Raw genomic sequence first — 19,506 nt, forward strand, 5'->3', positions numbered from 1 at the left:
ATTTCTCAGTCTTTGTTTTCTGTTTGTGAAATTTTGTGCTCATTCACTACGTTCGTTCATGTCGTGTGCATCTCTTGGGGGCTAAGCCCCCCCTGTCCTTAAAACCTAGTGACGCCCCTGCTCGTCCCTGTTGCTGTTAGCAAACTAATTCCATTAGTAGAAATATATCTAGCTTATAATTAAAATTGTGGGGGGGAAAACAACAGCCAGTTTCGTAACAAAAGCATTTCTGCCCTGAACTGGAAGAAAAAACCCTGAGTAGAAGCTCACATCAAGAAAATAGCTCCTCGGTTCAGAGTAGCATCGCGCTGCTAACATGCTAACAACACATTTGAGCTACTCACCCCCTCCCTTCCTGTGCTGAATCATAAGCATAAGCGAATCACTCAGGACTCGCTCACCCCCTCCCTCCTGTGTTGAATCAAAGAGCGAACGAATCACTCAGGACTCACTAACCCCCTCCCTCCTGTGCTGAATCAAGGAGTGAGCGAACGAATCACTCACTCACTCACTCACCCCCTCCCTCCTGTGCTGAATCATAGAGCGAGCGAACGAATCACTCATTCACCCCCTCCCTCCTGGCTCACAGCTTCTTCTTCTTCTTGGTTGGCAACCAATGTTAAGGCGTATTACCGCCCCCTGGCTCACAGCGCAGTGGACATTTAGATAAGAAAATATATAATTGACACACTTAAGGAAAATACTAATAAAATACAAATAAACAAAATAAATGTTTATTAAGCAATTTTGATAGGAAATTGCTTAATTTTAGAAATGTTTTTGCTCTTTTTTTCTCTACAAAATAGTTTTTTGTTTTTTTTTAATCATCCATCTTAGCAGTGGGATTTACATGAAAAGGGAAACAAATTAAGTTTGAGTGAAAATGTAAAATTTTTGCACTCTCTGGTCAACTGACTCAGTGAATCAAATGACTCAAAACTCCCGATTCACTTTGGTGAGTGACTCATTAACACTCGATTCAGTAAAAAGAATCAAATTTACCATCACTACTGCAGACCGTGACAGGTATAATGTTAGACAACGATAGGAAAATTAAATATCGCGATAGAATATGAGTAAAACGCACATGTGCAGTGCCTTTGTTTTCATACGCACATGGCCGATTGTTGAGTGAAACAGATGAACCAGAATTGGTTTGTAAAAATGGTGCAACTTCAGTGATGTGGAACTGGTTTGGTGTTTGTCCGTCAGATACACGACAAAGCACATTTTTTTGCAGAACATGCAAGCGGCCGTCGTTATTGTCGTATTTGTCAGACTAAGATGCTCTTAAATCTGGGAGTAATCTGGGTCCTAAACTCCGTATACTTCAGGTCAAACGAACACTGCAGCATCACTGAGAGTTAAAAACTGTCTAAATTCTTTCATCTTTAATAAAACGATCAGCATTGCTGCTTTACCAGGTGTAACTATGAAGTTTAACTTCCAGGCATCCATGAAAACAAAATTTTTTACATTTAACGGAGTTAGAAGTTAACAGGAAGCTAGCGGAAGTTAGCTCGCTAGTTACCTAAGCATGATATTGCATGTTCTGACTGAGAGATTTCTGAAAAAATTCAAACGTACAGCTCTGCTTTCACTTCCAACATAAATGAAGACAGGAAACTAAACAGCAGTGACGTTTGTAGGGTTACTGAAGTTGGGCTAGCTGGTATATAATGATGTGCTACGTGATCGCTAGCGACACAGCTACGTTAGCATAACATAAACGGTGAAGCTGGAGGACGAACACTTAACACTTTTCCACTTATAAAAGTTAACGTTAAGGTTCCTGATAGTTAGAGACAAATGCAATCGCATGGCAGGATGCTGTAAACGGACCAAACTTCAGTCAGGAGAACAACTGAGATAATCCATCCACAATACGAGGTTAGTCATTAATATACTGCAACAACATGGGAATAGAGCAGCTGCCAGAGAATTCAACATTAATGAACCAATGGTACAGAAGTGGAGGAAGCAAGAAGAATGAGTTTGCTAAAGTTTGATTTATCTGACTGCTTTGTTTCGCTTAATGTGCCTTATAATCCCGTGCACCTTATGGTCCGAAAAATACGTACTGCACACTGCAGTTTAATGTTGCAAAGCACCTCTTTTTAACTTCAGTGGATATTATACATGGTTATGCTCAGGATATGTCAGCCCATTTCTACTGGAAATGCCTTTTGGTTAAACTTTCAGCAAGGAATTTGCATTTGCACTGTTACATTTTTATAAAGCTTTAATGTACATAAAAACCAGCTTCTTGTTTAAGTGAAAATAAATGGAAGATTGTCTTTTTGTGCTAGTAATGTTGTGGAGTTGTATTTTGTCTCGCATCAATTATATCGTCAGTTATATCGTTATCGCAAATTTTCAAATATATATCGTGATAAATTTTTTTGGCAATATCGCCCTGCTCTAATTGGCCAATCACCAAATATGAAAACACCACACACCAGTAGGTTTAGATTCAAAGACACAATGAATGCAGTTTTACGGTCAAGGCAAGTATCTGTGTTTTTAGCTGTGTGGTAAATCTCGGTGGATTTCTGTGTGAGCACAGTGCTGGATCTCTTTCATTGTTCAACGTGACATAAACATTATAGTTGCTTATTAATACAAGTGGGTCCCAGTCAGTCTTCCTCTGTGATGTTTGGCTCTCGGCCACCATTTCACAGCTTTATTAATTCTCTCCCTTTTCACTCCCACCTCCAACCTTCTCTCTGGCTCTATAACTCATTACAGCTCATTACCACAGCCCAAGCTGAACTTGGAGATGGTTTAGAAGTTGGTGTGAATTTACCGGGAGATGGGCTTCGGCGCGCAGTGAAATTAAGAAGCCATGTCCTGTCAAGCACATGTTCTTGCACGGCTGATCTATGAGTATCTGTAGATTAAAACGGGACTTGTTCAGATAGGCTAGTTGAATTATTACTGTCTCCACTGTAGAGCTGTCACTGCTCCTACAGAGGCAGCCTGTAGTGCTACTGTGGCTGCTGCTTGTGAAATTTACAGACTGGGAGGATGTAGCCTAAAGCTGTATGCATAAACAGTTTTGCCTTTCTGATTTACTCTGTGCATTTTGTATTGTTACATTCACAATGAAATTAGAGCGTCATTACAGCACTGATCATTTTGCTCCTCTTCTTTTGCCCCTACTAACAGCCACAGCCATCTAAAAAAAAAAAAGCCAAATATGTTAGATTAAAAAATATGAATACAAATCTACAATATGACCGAGACAGTAATTGATTTTTCTGTGCCTCTGCAGAGATCCTCATTATTCTGTCTGTGTCAGCTGATAGAGAGCTCCACAAGCTGCTTGCAGTTACTCTCAGCTCAGTTGCGAGTCCCGGTGCTCACTTGCAGAATAAAACATGCAGTACTGGCCCGCCTGGGACCAGAGAGGTTGACAGTGAATCATCAGAATGTGCATAATTTGGCTGAGTGTAATTTTTGGTCAGGATGCAGTCAGAAGACAGCCTTTGCCATTTTTTCTGACTCTGTGTGATAGCGGGGCACGACACGCCTCCTACGCGAGCTTCTGGCAGTTATGACAGATAACAGTTAGTTTTGCCAGTTCCTCTGCTGCAATCGGTGCTGTTATTAAAGGCTGCCGTGTCACTGTTCACAGACCTTCACATAGACTCTGGTTAACACTGAGAAGAATTCAGATTCATCCTTGTTCGCTGACTGCTGAACCCGCTATTTAAAGCTGCGGATTACTGATGAACATGTGTTTGCTTCTCTGTTAACTGTTGTGTTTTCTTATCCTCAGGTACACAGAAGAAGAAATCCGACAGAAAGTAAGCACATTCAGACAAATGCTGATGGACAAAGAAGGCGTTATCACCAGAGAAGGCTCCCACACACAACCAATGTAAGTTACGTCGTCAGCTTTGATATCTGTGACACGTGCATTAGAAGGTCAGATTTCCTAGTGGTGCACACTAGTTTAAAATCATCAGTCAGCTGCATCTGCATTTATAACCACAGATAAATGCAAATGTAAAAAGTAAGGAAGAGAAGGGAGAAACGCCCTTCAGCCATGGTATGAGTGTTGATGTTACACAGTTTGACCACTACGTGAATTTGGTCACCACTTTTGAGTAGTGACGATACCTAAGATGCAAACGACAGAAATGAGCTTTCTCTGAAAAGTAGCTGGCCTCTCTCTGAGAGATTGAGTGAGTTCAGTCATTCAAGAGGGGCTCAGAGTAGAGGCCCTACTCCTCCACATTTAATGGACCCAGTTCAGGTGGTTCAGATATCTGACAAGTAGAGCTGGGCGATATAAGATTTTTTCATATCACGATATGTTTTTTTCATTTCAGGCGATAACGATATCTATCACGATATAACCCAAATAACTATATTTGTAAGATTTAAATGTGCCGTTGCTCACAAGTAAAATGTGAAATAATCAGCAGCTTGTTTTTATTTAAATATTTATTTCCCATAATAAGTTCAACAGGGAAGATGTACTTAAGGAACATGAGACTTTTTCAGATAAATAAAGGCAAATATTGCAAACTACACAAAAGGCAGTCGCTAAAGCGTTTAAGTTTTAAAATAGAACAAACGAAACAGACTACTAAATTGTCAATTCCACTTAGAAACAAAATATTAATTCTAAAAATAAAGCTTAGTTTGTTTTACAGAAGAACAGACAAAATTGATTAACTTTTATCAATATCAAATAAACTGAGAACCAAAAGGAAATTCTCAATCTCTCCTTGTTGTATAGCTTAGCTTTTCAAACAGTTTTAACAGTTACTTTAGTCTGACAAAAGCCGAATGACGAATTAGCGCTTCCGGTCAGAGACTGAGGCTACGTCCACACATACACGGGTATGTAGGGGCGACCGTGGCTCAGGGGGTTGGGAATCGCATCTGTAACCGGAAGGTCGCTGGTTCGATCCCTGGGCTCTCTGTCCTGGTCGTTGTGTCCTTGGGCAAGACACTTTACCCTACTTGCCTACTGGTGATGGCCAGAGGGGCCGATGGCGCGATATGGCAGCCTCGCTTCTGTCAGTCTGCCCCAGGGCAGCTGTGGCTACAACTGTAGCTTAGCTCCACAAGTGTATGAATGTGAGAGTGAATGAATAGTGGTATTGTAAAGCGCTTTAGGTGCCTTGAAAAGCGCTATATAAATCCAATCCATCATTATTATTATTTTTGAAAACGGAGATTTTCCGTTTTCGTTTTTAAAAAATAATCCCGTCCACACATAAAGGGAGAAATGAAGGAAAACGCTGCTATGAACATGCCAAAGCAGCAGGTGGAGCTAGATTCCTAACCGTGCAGAAATGTTGGCCAATCAGAAGTCTAGAAGCCTCGGTGGGAAAAAGTAAACAAAGCTGGGGCATAGAAGCAGAACCGAGTCGCATGTGTGGAGGGACAGTAACTGTGTGTATATGTAAGCATTTAAACACTGCAGAGAGTAGAATTAACAGTAACAGTATTGTAGAAATTCATTTCACCGAAACAATAACGTGGCGCACAGTGTGACGTCAAAAAATGCGCACACCTTTGACGCTGCGTTTTCTCCGTTTTTCTAGTCCACACGTAAAGGCAAAAACTGAGTTTTCAAAAATCTTCGTTTTCAGTGACCAAAAACGCTGTACGTGTGGACGAAAGGTGCAAACGCATAGAAAAATCTGCGTTTTCAAAAATACCCGGGTACATGTGGACGTAGCGCACGCACCAGTTTATTGTATTTCCAGACTTGCTTTCGGCACAATTTACAGTGCACACTACTCTGTTTTTTGTCAGACTTGAAGTAGCCGAAATACCTTCACACTACGGAACTTCTATGGCTCTTCCGTTCGACAATCTCTCCGGCATTGGAACCATCATCTGTTTTCTCTTCGGTAACCTTCGGTCACGCTCGGTTGATTTTTGTAGTCGGCACACTCATTTCCTCCATTACCCGGGCGGTACGGTGGCTGGCTGCTTCCCAAACAAATACACATGTGCGGCTTGGCACTTGTGCTGCACGTAACAAGTCACGTGACGTGACGCTGCGGCTGTGATTGGTTCGGCTCTGCGCTACGTAATTTGGATTGGCTGTTCTTTTTTTTTTTTCTTTTTTTTAAGAGGACAAGAGCGGCGAGGTCTATCGCGATAGTTTGATTTTTCTATCGAGAAAAAGTTATATCGCGATACATATCGTTATCGTTCTATCGCCCAGCTCTACTGACAAGAATGATGCCTCTTGGGCGTCTCCTGGGTGAGGTGTCTGGGGGCGCATAGACCCAGGACCAGAAGCACTTCAGTGTTCCCTGGATAAGCAGGAGGCGGTGGCTGGGCAGAGGGAGGATTAGGCTTTTCTGTTAAGGCTGCTTCCCCCACAACCCGGCTCTGGATAAGTGGAAGAAAGTGGATAGATAAATGGCCTGAGGGCAGTCTGCAACTACACTGCTGGCAACATCTTGTTTGGAATGGCACAAGCACAGCAACCTGCAGAGTCAGACAGAGCATAAACGGGTAACTTGTGCCAGTTTTTGCAACATTATCATATTATCTTAGTAAAGAATCATAAGTGCAGTAACTACACCTAACAAATGTTAAACCCATTTATGCTTTATGTGTGATAGAAAAAAAATGGTATCGGTCTTCAAAATCCCAAAAATGAAGCCCAGTGATGCCCTAACTGTTCATGTCTGGCACTACCTAAAATCCTCTTCTAGTGTTTATTAAATGGGATGTTTATTACAGAGACTCGACCCGAAAAACTCGACCTCCAAGACCCCACACACACAGTACCCACCCAGTTCTGATAGATCTGTTTTGCTCCTCTCTCTGTAGAGAGACTTTGTACATTTTCATAAATTAGGCCACTGTCCGTAAATTATAAGCAGAATTTTCTCCTCTCATCAATTTTATGCAATTCTGGTTGCCTTGCATTGTAAATTTGCCCTTAAGCTATAAATCTTTGTCTTTGTACAATAATGTTTAACAGCTACTTGTGCCAGTCGGGTCAGAGAAGAAGAGAGGAGAGGGGTGGATGTTTCTGCATAAAATTTATATATTTCATTGTTTTTTCAGAGGATTGTCCATGCATAACCAAAGAATGTATTTATATTCTTTCACAGCCTATCTCAACTCCATTTTTTGTTCGCAAACACATTGTTAGCAAAGTCATTAGGCATCATCCTTGATGATAAATTGATTAGAAAATGAATGCAGATGCTTCATAATAAATGAAACTACTATAACTAGGCAGCAATAAATAGCAAATGCTAACAGAAATTGATTTTAAAAGAGGTCATGAAAAATGGCCTGCAACTCAAATAATACCTTGAAAGCTGTTGGTTCCAAAGAACATGGACCGTAATTGCAAAAGTGCAATAAATTTTAATGGCTTTTGACTGGCACTGCCTTTCTGTGAATACACAGGGAATAGTTAAAACCCTGGTGCTTTGAAAATAATCAGTAGCATTTTAAAGTCTATTCCAAACTCTGCTGGAAGCCAATGAGGCGAAGATTGGCATGATAATTGTCAATTTGTTTAGTGCTAAGCCTCGTTCAAGCTTTAAGCGCAAGGTGGGAGGGAGAGTGCCTCTTCTGAGGCAAGCAAAGACGGAATTAAAGCAATCAAAATGAATGAATGTGTAAAAAGACTTTGTCCACGTCACAGAAAGACACAATCACAAAGGCTGGAACCTTGAAATACGGGAGGAATGGCAACAGCAGGATGTGGGTGTGGAGGCATTCCTGACTCAGTGTTCTGAACCTGTGAGTGATGGAGAGAGGCATGGTTGTGGTGGCAACCTGTCCTGCTGTCTCTGAACTAATGACTGTTAATGACGCTCATGCTTCCTGTCTCGCAGTCGCAATTAATGATTCTCCCTCCTCTGCATGTCAGCTGTTGTCTGACGTTTAACTAAACCACAGTGAAATGAAAAAGAAGGCTGGGGAGGAGGAGTTACCCACAGCCGTGATGTACAGTAAGATGAATGAGATGAACCTTTATGGTCCAAAGACGGCAAACTATAAAGACACAGGAAACTCTGCATGCTTTGCTTTTCACAGTAGTTCACTCTCAAGGGCACTTGTGAGTCAGGTCAATTTAGGATGTCTGTGCTCGCCTGAAATTCTGCAACATTCCCTCTCTACAAAGGCCTTGATGTGGAAAATTGAAGAGGCTTGTAATTTGCAGGGTTGTTATCCTCCCACTCTTCCTTATCCTTTTCGCTCACCCAGGATTTAAAAAAAATACACGCAAGCAGACCTCTGTGTGAAGTAAGCTGAAGTGAAATGCCTCTTTAGACATTAACATGCCTTAATTAATCTGACTCCTCAATTAGATATGTTGGTTGGATTGAGAAAAGGTATTACAAATTGATAAGAGATACAGGAAGTCTGAGGAAAGAAAATGACAGAATGTGATAAATCAGCTGTAGCTTAATACACTAGCAATAAACAGCCAGCAGTAAGCTGTGGCTACCTCATAACTCTGTTTACTGGTGTCCCACATTGATTTCCTGAAGAATGGATGGGAATGTGGAGCGAGACAAGGAATGCAGCATGTAAAGCCTCTCAGAGCCTTTCGTGCTTACTTACCAAGGCTGCCCCTCAGTTTCAGATAGCAGTTCAATATCTGATGTAATACCTGAGACCAGCCTTTCCTTATTAGGAAACAGAAATATATCTTATTTTGTATAGAAGTGGTTATATCTTATCTAAACATTGTGCATCCACAAGATTAAGGTTTTTCCCCGACGACCATCTAATCAATCAGCTCGGCTTATAGAAATCCCAGCACAGTAAACTTTTCATCTCAATATGACAACTCTAAAGTCTTTGTAGTTTGCCCCCATACATATAATGAAGAGTAATCCATACAGCCACCACCTGCCTCCTCCCCAGAATAACAAACTATAACTCTCTGCAGCAACAGAAACATGTGCAGGACTTCACGAGCAGAGTGGTTGTCTGAAAGAGGCTATGAATGAGTTGCACTACTTGGTGCTACAGCCCTAGGGAGACCCTTGGCCATAGTCCATCACTGCCAAGTCTCAGGGACAGTGGCTGAATTAGAGAGGCTCTTACCTCACCAGGTCAGCAGAGAGACTCACTCATCTGCCTAATAGGAACGCTGTCTGGACTGGACAGATGTCGTCAGCATAATGGAGCATAGTATAAATTAGGAAACTAGAGACAGGATGGGGAATTGGTTGATTTGTTACTAATGACTAAGCATGGGGACCACTAGATTGTTTAAATTGTTGTTAATTGCTCTTTTTGGCAGCGAGTTTCTTTTCCTGCCCTGTGGGGGCAACACCGACAGCTAAAGCAACAATTTCTTTTTGTTTTGCTTTGAAAAAACTAAATCAAGACATTGAATGTGAAGTCAGCAAGTAATGCTGAAGTCGCATGCTGTTATGAATCTTTCACAATTATTTACATTTTAATGTCCCTGTTTAAAAGAATCTAAAGCAACTTCAGCTAACTGAGTCAGCACACTCATGGGTCATGGGTAAAGTCTGTGAATCCCATTAGAGATGTTTTTTTCATAATTTTTTTTTAGAAGTAAGAAATTTGTCAAGTGAATATGGTAAATGGCCTGTATTTGTATAGTGCTTTTCTAGTCCCTTGAGGACCCCAAAGCGCTTCACACTACATTCAGTCATTCACCCACACATTCACACACTGGTGATGGCAGCTACATTGTAGCCACTGCTGCCCTGGGGCGCACTGACAGAGGCGAGGCTGCCAGACACTGGCGCCACCGGGCCCTCTGACCACCACCAGTAGGCAAACACGGGGTTAGTATCTTGCCCAAGGATATTTGACATGCAGCCAGGAGGCAGCCTGGGATCGAACCACCGACCTTCTGATTAGTGGCTGACCTGCTCTGCCACCTGAGCTACAGCCACCTATAGCACAAACAATTAGAACTGCTGTGTTATTAACACATCCTACTATTAATACATCCGACTTTAAATCACAGTGCAGATGTTGTTAATCGAGATCTGGCTTTGTAATAGATAATTAGTGCATATTAGGTTATTAGTAGGGGTGCAACGATACACAAAATTCACGGTTCGGTTCGGTTCGATACTTTGGTGTCACGGTTCGATATTTTTTCGATACAAAAAATGTTCATGCATTTTTAATTTGTCATTTATTAAAATTATAAATATATATTTTAACTCAAAAGTACAGTTTTTAAATTTAACCCTAACCCTTGTGCGTGTTTTTTATTTTGACAGCGAATGCGCACCTGCGGACCACTTATGTGCAGCCCTGGTTATTTAGCTCGTCATATTGCAGCCACAGAAATTCTTTTGTCCATGAAACCATAAAGCTGCACTTTCTTTTTGCCTTATAGTCTGATTTGTCATAACTTCTCCGTTTTGTGGTAAGCTTTTCTTTGGCTGTCACTTCTTCACCCTGACTTCTTCACCCTGACCTGTCTTATTTGGCTCAGAAGAAATGAAATATATATCCTCCTGCTTTTACACACGCACTCACATAAGCTCAGCGATTCTCTGCGCGATCAACCTCTCACATGTTTAAGCTTGCTGCGGGAGATTTCACTTGTCATGTTTGCATAGTAAGCTAACGATTAATAAGACGATGTCAGAGGAATTGGTGCGCAAATTATCATCACTCACAGATCAGTGCTGTCGCTCTCTATACACAGTTCGCGTGATTGCAAAGTGAAAGCAAAAAAACAAGCGCAAATTCAAACGCGATTTCAATATGTCACATATTGACAGTGGCTCACCGATGCCAATGACATAATTACCCAGCTACATTTCTGAAAGAATGCAAAAGCATTGACATATATTTTTCCTTCCTACAATAGCCCAACGGGCAGGGCAGAGATAGATTTTGGTAGCCCGACTGAAAAAAATCGCTAGCCCCAGGACGTCGGGCTAGCGATATTGCAAGCCCTGTATCTGATTGAGGAATCACTCATCTTTGGAAAAGAGAGTTTATTACAGAGAAATGGCTCTTTCCAAAATAAAAGCTATACTATCCGCTTCTTCTGGGCTATATTCTCAGCAGCATAAGGAGAATCATGTGCTAACAGCTGTCTAAATGACTCGGCTAAAGTTAGTAGCATGCTTGTTGTTTTTGTCTTTGCACTAGGATGATGTCGGCGTAAATGTGCAGTCATATTCGTTGTGTTCCCACTAGTGATTTCAGGTTAATCTCGTTGAAATGACCTTAACGCCACAACACGGCAAATCTCCGTTAACGAGCTACCGCCGATCGCCCCGTGCATGGGGCTAGACGGCCAACACGTTAACGAGCTAACTGCGCTAACACACTAGCTCCCACCCATGTAATTGAGCATTGCACGGCACATCCAACATACTGTTTTACTTTAGTCCATGACCTTCAGGGTCATACGTCACATGAAAACCAAAATAATTCCAAACGCCAGATCTGGAGAGCTTAACTTCTGTCTTGCTAGCTTGCCCTGCGCTCTTCCTTCTGACTATGCTGTCTGTGTTGAGCGCTCAGTAGATCTGCGCTCGACAGTGCAGCCTAGGCAGAGTAGTCGAACGCAGATTCACTGAGCGCTCAACACAGACAGCATCGTCAGAAGGAAAGTTGATAAAATAAATTACAAATGTTATATTGTTCGATACATATGCGTACCGAACCGAAAGCACTGTATCGAACGGTTCAATATCGATACGAATATCGTTGCACCCCTAGTTATTAGCTAATGTTAGCAAACTTGCTTATCAAGATGACTCCATTGACTGCATGGATGCACTGCAAAGAGAAATGTTACTTTGTGATAAGTAAAAAAAACAAACAAAAAAAAGAAAAAGAAAAAATGGAAAAAAGAGAAAAGTAGAATTTCACTTACCTGGACTGCAAAGTTTTTGATCAAGCTTTTAGTACAATAAACCACATTCCAATCTGAATTGGTAAGCTAACTCCATTAAAATGCTCTAACATGACCAATGAGTCCAGTCCAATTACTCAAATTAGCAGAGGCAGTACTTAGCATTCAGCGATCATCTACAGCGGACCTCATTTAAGCCTTAAAAGTGTGAAATTAATCAGTTCCAAAAAAACAGTCACCCCCATACAGCTGTTATGAAGGTGAGCCAAGATCTTTTTTTTCTCCCCACTATGCTGTAAACATGTCAGTTTCATCACTTCAGTTGGGCATTTTAACAAGAGCGTCGGTGTGAATTGACTCACTTTTACAGCTGCTTAAAGTGGCTCTAAGAGAAACTCTAGTTTTTTGGCTTTATTTCTCTTTCCCAGAGGTTTCTACCTAATACAGCCATGCTAAATATTTTGTATTTGGCTGATGTGGAGTGATGGCATTTTTTTAGAAAAATATTGATGGTAAGGAGGAAGAGTATGCAGCTGCTTCTGAATGTGCACAAGCCTAGTATCCGAACACTTCCTCCAAGGCCAAGCCAATTACATTACCAGAGGCTTGGACTGGAGCCTGCATTTAGTCTGAGAGGCCACACCATCTGGATTTCAAAAGCTAAATAATAAAAATATAGACTTTACAGAGATTTTAGTGAATCTAACCAAAAAATAATACTGCAGGGTATCGATGTGTTTCTGTGTACATGCGTGTCTTCTCAGCTCAGAGTTAAAATGTGAGTTATTTTTGCCTTTTTGCAGTGAAAGTGTGAGTGCCATCAACATGCGGTGCTTACTTAAAATATCATCTATAGTCTATATTCCCTCGCAAACTTTCAACTTCACTTTCTAATGCAAACATCTGAGTCGTCTGACACCCTCTTCTCCTCACTTAATTCTGCTGTTTGAGGCAGATATTTTTGTTGCGCGAGTTCCAATTAAGTTGATTTTTGTAACTCATGTTCATCACAGATGTAATTCTGCTGGTTCTTAGCATCCCTGCTGTGCCTAGTGGTGCTCAGCCAATTAAAGGCCAAAGTCTTCTCAACTAACCACCAGACCCCATTCCCTGTTCGTGTTGGCTCCACTCTCTCCTTCCAGATACTTGACACCAGTGGCGTGTCCAGCAGGGTGGCCTGGGGGGGCACAGTGAGGTGAACAATGAGAGGTGGTGGATTGGCCAGATGCAGGTGGATGTGTAAAAATAACTCAGTTGTTTGGTGGTGGCTATGGCGGGGCTTCCACAGAGGCCAGCAGGTGGATGAGGGAAGGGGAGGCAGGAGGAGAGACCCGAGGCAGCCGCCAGTCCGAGTGTCAGGTGAACTGAACTTCAGGTAAGAAGTTATGACCTGCAGTCTATCTGGGTTAGATATAAACCAAGTTTAGGTGTAGTTTATTTTCGTTGTGCTGACTTTTTACCGTCAGTTACAATAACTCGTACTGCGTTCTAGCCAGCTTGACGGAGTTTTTATACAGCTGGGTGGGTGCTATGATGTAACTTATAGTGAACTTTATTTTATTCATAAGGTTAGTTAGTAGAGTTGCCAACGGCTCCTTAAAAAAATGGAATGGTCCCTCAATCAGAGAAAATATTACACGTTTCGTATTGAGCTGAGAAGAGATGTAGTTTGTCCTGGTCTTTCGCTATAATGAAAAAAAGACACAAAGCTGGAGTTATTCTGTCATTACGCTGCACAGCTGCCTCTTCTTCTCTCATCCTCTCACCCTCCCTCTCCTGTTGCTACTTCAATCATGAAACTGATCAATGATCAGCTGATCGGCTTTTCTCTCTTGTTTATTTATCGCCCACTTTGTGCCAGAAAGAGGAAACCAGCGGATGTCGCGCTAAACAACAGCTGCACGTTTAAGCTTGATCAGCTGTTGTTAGAATTTATTTAATATTACTTTCTAGTATCAGCTGACGTTTGCTGGAGCCACAGCTGTAAAGCTGCTGGTCATGATGTCGGTTTGGATATGTGGTGAGAGGGAAACATGAAGATGAAACCAGCAGATGTCCTTACTGAATCATCAGAGCTGAACAGGTGATGGAGAAACAGGTTTACCTTTTAGGTGACATGAATGAGTTGGAGGGAAGTTATGAACTGTTTCTGAGAGACAACTTACACCAGGATCCTTTTCTGTGTAGCTGACAGCTGGTAACTGTGCAGGGGCGGGTCTAGGAAAGTTTTGCCAGGGGGCCAGGTAGGGCATTAACAGGGAAAGGGGGGGCACAAAGAAATACTTTTCTTTCTTATTCTCATTTAAAATATCTCGCTTTTATTAAATAATTATCTAAATCTTACAACCAAAGTTTTTATCTGACGTAAAATGTATAGAAATCATACATATACCAACAAGACAGTGTACATCACTGTCACAACAGCATTTGTTTTCATTCAAAGTCTTTATGGCTTTAATACCTGGTGGGCCGGTCTCTAGTCAAAATGCCCGATTTTCTGTCCCAGTCCAGCCCTGCAGGTTAATACTGGCTGTGTCACCATGCCAGCTGACTGTATTTCATCATCAGCCAGTGTTGTTCTTTATCAATATTACCAAAGTTTACCATAAGGCAGCATAGGAAGTATTTACTTGCTTTCAGGTTTTATTCAAATGTTAGTCTTTTCAGTTGTTTCCCCACTTTTTTCCTGTTTCAAAATCAAACACCAGTTTGTGAGAAGATTATCTTCTTTTTTTAACAGGCAGATAAAGTTTTACATTGGAATTGGCTAATTTGTCAATTGTTTGTTACAAATGTTCGTATTTTAATATTCAAAAATGTTTTTGCCCAAAACATATGTGCACTATATGTCAGTAAAAATACTATGCAAATATTGATGTCCTTGAATGCTGAGTAAACACTGACAAAGCACTGATTGTATCTCTTGTACTTTATCAACGCAGTATCTAAAAACTTTGCACCGTAGTGGTTAAAATCTCATTCTAATAAGAGTTAAAAGCGCATTCGGTTATTAGGTTTATAGGATTATTGAATTATGGTTAACGGTTGGTAGAATTTTTTTTAAACATTATCTGCCAATTACATCTGCCACCCTTCTCCAAATCTGTGCCCCTACCTGGCCCCCCCAACAAAAATTTTCTAGACACGCCACTGCTTGACACAACTTATTTGTTTTTTTCTTCTACATCACTGTTCCGTTTTATCCAAATTTATATCACACCTTTGTCTGATTATACATTCCTTTTTTATCTCTTACCTATTAATAAAGGAGGCATGGTGTCGCGCTGAGAACCTCTGTTGTCTTCGCTAAAGACAGTGCTCCCATGTGTTACATATGTGTGTAGGGGGCGAAAGCGTCATAACACCCAGAATATGACATGCTGAGTGTGTTATAATAGTTTGAGCTGATAAACTCTGGGAGTTGTGACAGCATGAAGGGAAAAAAAGAGTCAGTATGGTGTGGGGTTTTTTTGTTTTAACATCACACGTGGCAAGGTCACATTTGGCAGACCAGAAGAGGCACCTAAGAGGGAAGAGGGTAGTGAGGCCAAGAGGAAGAAAGGAGGCTCCAGCCATCTGTCAATACATACAATGCAATGTGTGATAAACAAGTCTGAAGATATGAATCCCACAAGCTGGTCTGTAAGAGATTGAGAGCTAATGATATTCTCATTGCTGCAGTGAGGGAAAATTGCAACTGTCGGTATAGAACTCAAGTTGCATTTGATTTTTAGTTTTATTTTTTTGTCGTGTAATAGAGTCGGTTTATTTTTCTTGCTTTTGTTTTTGTTCCTTTAAAATTTAATGCTATTTACCATATGGGTAGGTGGAATGTTTCTAGCCTCACCAAAGGACGGCACCACTGATCTGTCATCTGGGTCATTTTTATAAATGCGCATTAGATTAGAATGACATTTTTGTACATCTGTTCATAGCTTCTAGAGGATGAACACCGTTGACTTCTCTCTAGTGGTAGCCTGACATTTATAGTTTTTTTGAGAGGGAATGCATTGGTATAAAACTTCCTATACAGTTGTTGTTTCATCAGGATTTATTAGGCTATAAACACCCCCTGACTTTCTGTCTATCACTTTAAGGGCTTAAAATAAGCGCTTCCCTTAAGACTTTCTACTTGCAATAAGGCTATGTTAAAAATCAGTCGGGCCATGCCTGTAAAGCTAATTTTCATTCATCTTGGTGTTACTTTGTGATCAGAGCATTTTACCAATTTGAGCTGAACCCATAAATCCAAGATATGATTAATACATTCAGAAAATTTAATAAATAATTTAGCATTTTCTTTCTGCTGCTACCTTATTTAACCCTACTGGGTTACCAGAGTGGAAGATTGACGTCTATGATTTGGTACGGGTTTTACACCAGATGTCTTTCCATACACTTGTGTTGCATAATTTCTTAACACAGAGCCACTAAATACAGTAAATCATTTAGGAAAAGTGTCACATTTCACCAATTGTCCTCTAGAGGGCGTTGATGAGTGGCTGTTTTACCAGCATAATGTCCCTCTTACTGTGTTTGTTGGTCACAATTAAAGTTTCTCTTGGCTGTCCATGTACAGTGAAGCATTCCTACTATTTGAAAAATAAAATGTCTGCTATACTTCAGCATATTAATCGCCATTTTGATGTATAACAATGACAGTGTTTTTTTCCCCCTTTGGCTCAGACTACAATCTTTAAAGGTAAAAAGAAAATCTCTTTGCAAGAAAATCCCTAAACAAATGTGATAATTGTATTAAAAATGTAAAGTTCTCGAATATTGACATCAGATTAGTATAGTATGGTAGTATGATAGTCTTCAGACTTGTTACTCCTCTTTCCTGAGGTTCTTTCAAACAGTGAGCAGCTGCCATCATCAATGTTCTCTCAGCTTCCTTAAACCCTGGCAGCCTGCACACCACATGCTGCTGCTATCCACTATCCACCTGGTATAAATCCATCACTTGGCTAAATTGATTAGGTTGTATGTTTAAAAAAATATTTATAAATATGACACAAGTCGGCTTTGTTTATTTTAATTGTTTAATGTCCCCACATGCTGAAAATGATGTTGCTCAGTTCTTCTTTTCATCCTTTTTCCTGTGATTGCCATGGTCACACACACCCAGCTAAGATGGCAAATATAAAAAGTTAATTATGAAGAAGCCCCACACAGATGTTGCTGTTGTTTGTCTGCATGTTTTCACTGAAGACAATGAAGACACACTGTTCACCACAATCTCTTCATGTGTTTTCAGGGTCAACCACCTGCACTATCCCCCTGATGGGTATGAAGAGGACCCTGAAGTGATTGGCTATGAAGATGGAGATTATGGGCATGACTACCATGGTGACAACAGGTATGTTCAAGGATGTGTTAAATCAGCTGTCTGTCGTCCCTGTCACATGGCTTGTGGGTGTTTCCTCCAAATGTAAACACAAAAAAAATCTTAAAATATCACCCACAGTGCATGTGGCGTGAGGTAGGCAGCAATTATTATTTATATATGAAAACTGTTACATAGATGGTCATTTAGACTGTACTCTGTGTGTGTGTGTGCGTGTCGCTTCATAGACAAGATTAAGTGTCATTTCCTCAAAGTGATTTCCTGTTTGGATGGTAAGATGTATTGTATAGATATTGTGTTATGAATGAAATGAGAAAATGAGAAAATATACACTTATCATTCCTGTTATCGGCAAAGCATCGGCAAATAACTGTAATCAGAAATTGAAAACTGGAGATGATTATAATAGCAATCGCTTGTAAATGATTTATGCTCCCCCTAACTCTCTTGATGCGGCCAATTCAGGGTGAAGAGGAAATCAAGCAGCTCACATTCCCCTCGTCCAAAGAAAAGGAAGAAGAAGAAATCTGGCCGTCGAAGGAGTCGGTGAGTGGAATAGAATAGAGTAGAATAGCTAGGGCTGGGTATCGTCACTGATTTCTAGAATCGATTCAATTCCGATTCACAAGGTCCCAAATCGATTCGATCCACAATTCGATTTAATTCGATTCGATTCGATTCGATTTAAATCTGGGAAATTTTGACAGTCAGAAGTATAATTCAGATCAGAACATTTACATATTTTTGTATCTATAAAAAGGAAGCTGACACTCGCAAGACTTTATCCAAGGTGTGAGCATCACAGCAGATGCCTTTGTGTCAAAGTAGCTGAAGATAAAACACAGAAAAACATGAAGGTGATTTTCCTGGTCTGGGATTTTATAAAAATATTCTGCAGTACATCAAAAACGAAAGAAAACCATTAATTAGTGAACATTACCTCTGACGTTACAGCGGTTTTATTAGACACACGGCTAAGCATTTTGCATTTTGAATAATATTAAAAAGTTTAAATTTGTTCAGTATTGAACAGCAGAAATTAGGTTTTCTTTTCGGAAGAATGTAAAAGGGAAAAAAACAGCGGCCGACAGCGCTGTAAACAACAGTAGACTTGTGCGTAACAAGCAAGCGAATAATGAAGAAAGCGAAAGTGTTCGAGAGAGAGAGAGGGGGGGGGGAGAGAGGGGGAGGGAGAGAGGGAGAGAGAGAGAGCTGCGCATCGCAATGGAAGCAAAACAGTAAAAGAGTGAATTCATGACGATGTTTATGTGAAGCGTTTGGATCTTCTTTTGCTGCTGGTTCGGTCAATATTGTTTGGAGAGAGATCAAACTAACAGCTTTAGAATCAGCGCATAAAGGGCGTGAACACAAAGCGCGGACCCGGATCAGCGAGCTGTCGGCTTTCAGCCCCGACTGTGAGAAAGGCGACATCTAACTGATTCTGTTCCGCGGGTCGCGCTGTGTGTTTAAGTCTATGTGCAGAATCCCTGTACCTGCTCTCATTTACTGTTTGGTGGTTCTTGAAATTTTGTGAGATGTCACCAGAGATTCTGGCATTTCGGACAAAATAAATTTATATTAAAAAATCGATTCAGGATTTTAATGAATCGATTTTACGTTATCCAAGCCAGAATCGATTTTAATCGATGAATCGATTATAAAAACCCACCCCTAAGCATAGCCTTTATTGTCATTGTACAGAGTACAACGAAATTGGAGTGCCGCTCCCTTGGTGCAAGTTTCAATAATAAATATAAATGTAAAATATAAAAAGTACAAAAAAAAAACAAAAAAACCCAATCGTAAGTACTCAAACAATAGTATGTACAATATATACAGGATAGCAGCATTAATATAATGACAGTATGAATAGCAGCATAATATAATGACAGTGACGGTATGGAATAGGTTCAATTGTTTTTGTGCTTATTTACTACGGTGATAGCTCTGGGAAAGGAGCTATCCCTGAATCTGTTTGTCCTGGTTTTATGTGACCTGTACCGTCGGCCTGACGGTAATAGTTCAAACAGTTGATTGCTGGGGTGAGAGTAGTCCTTGATGAAATTGCCAGCTCTGCTGAGGTACCGAGAGTTTGCAGTGACCTCCAGGCTGGGCAGAGAGCAGCCAGTGATCTTCTGGGCTGTGTTGATGATCCTCTGCAGTACTTTCCTGTCCGCAGCTGAGCACCCTGCATACCATGATGTTATGCCGTACGTTAGGATGCTCTCTATGGTGGCTCTGTAAAATGTCACCAGCAGCCTCTCCTCCAGGTTGTTCCTCCTGAGCACTCTCAGAAAGCGGAGACCCTGCTGGGCCTTTTTAACCACCACCGTGGTAT

At 40.9% G+C, this 19,506-nt stretch overlaps 1 protein-coding gene across 6 annotated transcripts in view; it reads left to right on the top strand.

Annotated features, from left to right (window-relative positions):
* srrm3 (serine/arginine repetitive matrix 3) overlaps positions 1 to 19,506 on the top strand; it is a 145,205-nt gene that overhangs the window by 92,166 nt on the left and 33,533 nt on the right. For all 6 annotated transcript variants that reach the window (XR_014913515.1, XM_085420027.1, XM_085420031.1 and 3 more), the window contains 3 exons: positions 3,782 to 3,883; positions 17,079 to 17,180; positions 17,634 to 17,714. Coding sequence is in view for 5 of the 6 variants with exons in the window: in XM_085420027.1 (XP_085276153.1) it covers positions 3,782 to 3,883; positions 17,079 to 17,180; positions 17,634 to 17,714 (285 nt within the window). In the remaining variant the exon portion in view is untranslated. The remainder of the gene's footprint in view (positions 1 to 3,781; positions 3,884 to 17,078; positions 17,181 to 17,633; positions 17,715 to 19,506) is intronic.

The sequence above is a fragment of the Rhamphochromis longiceps genome, linkage group LG10 (genome assembly GCF_057381845.1).
Source record: "Rhamphochromis longiceps isolate RC_006_pf linkage group LG10, R_longiceps_female_GT1.1, whole genome shotgun sequence".
NCBI lineage: Eukaryota > Metazoa > Chordata > Actinopteri > Cichliformes > Cichlidae > Rhamphochromis > Rhamphochromis longiceps.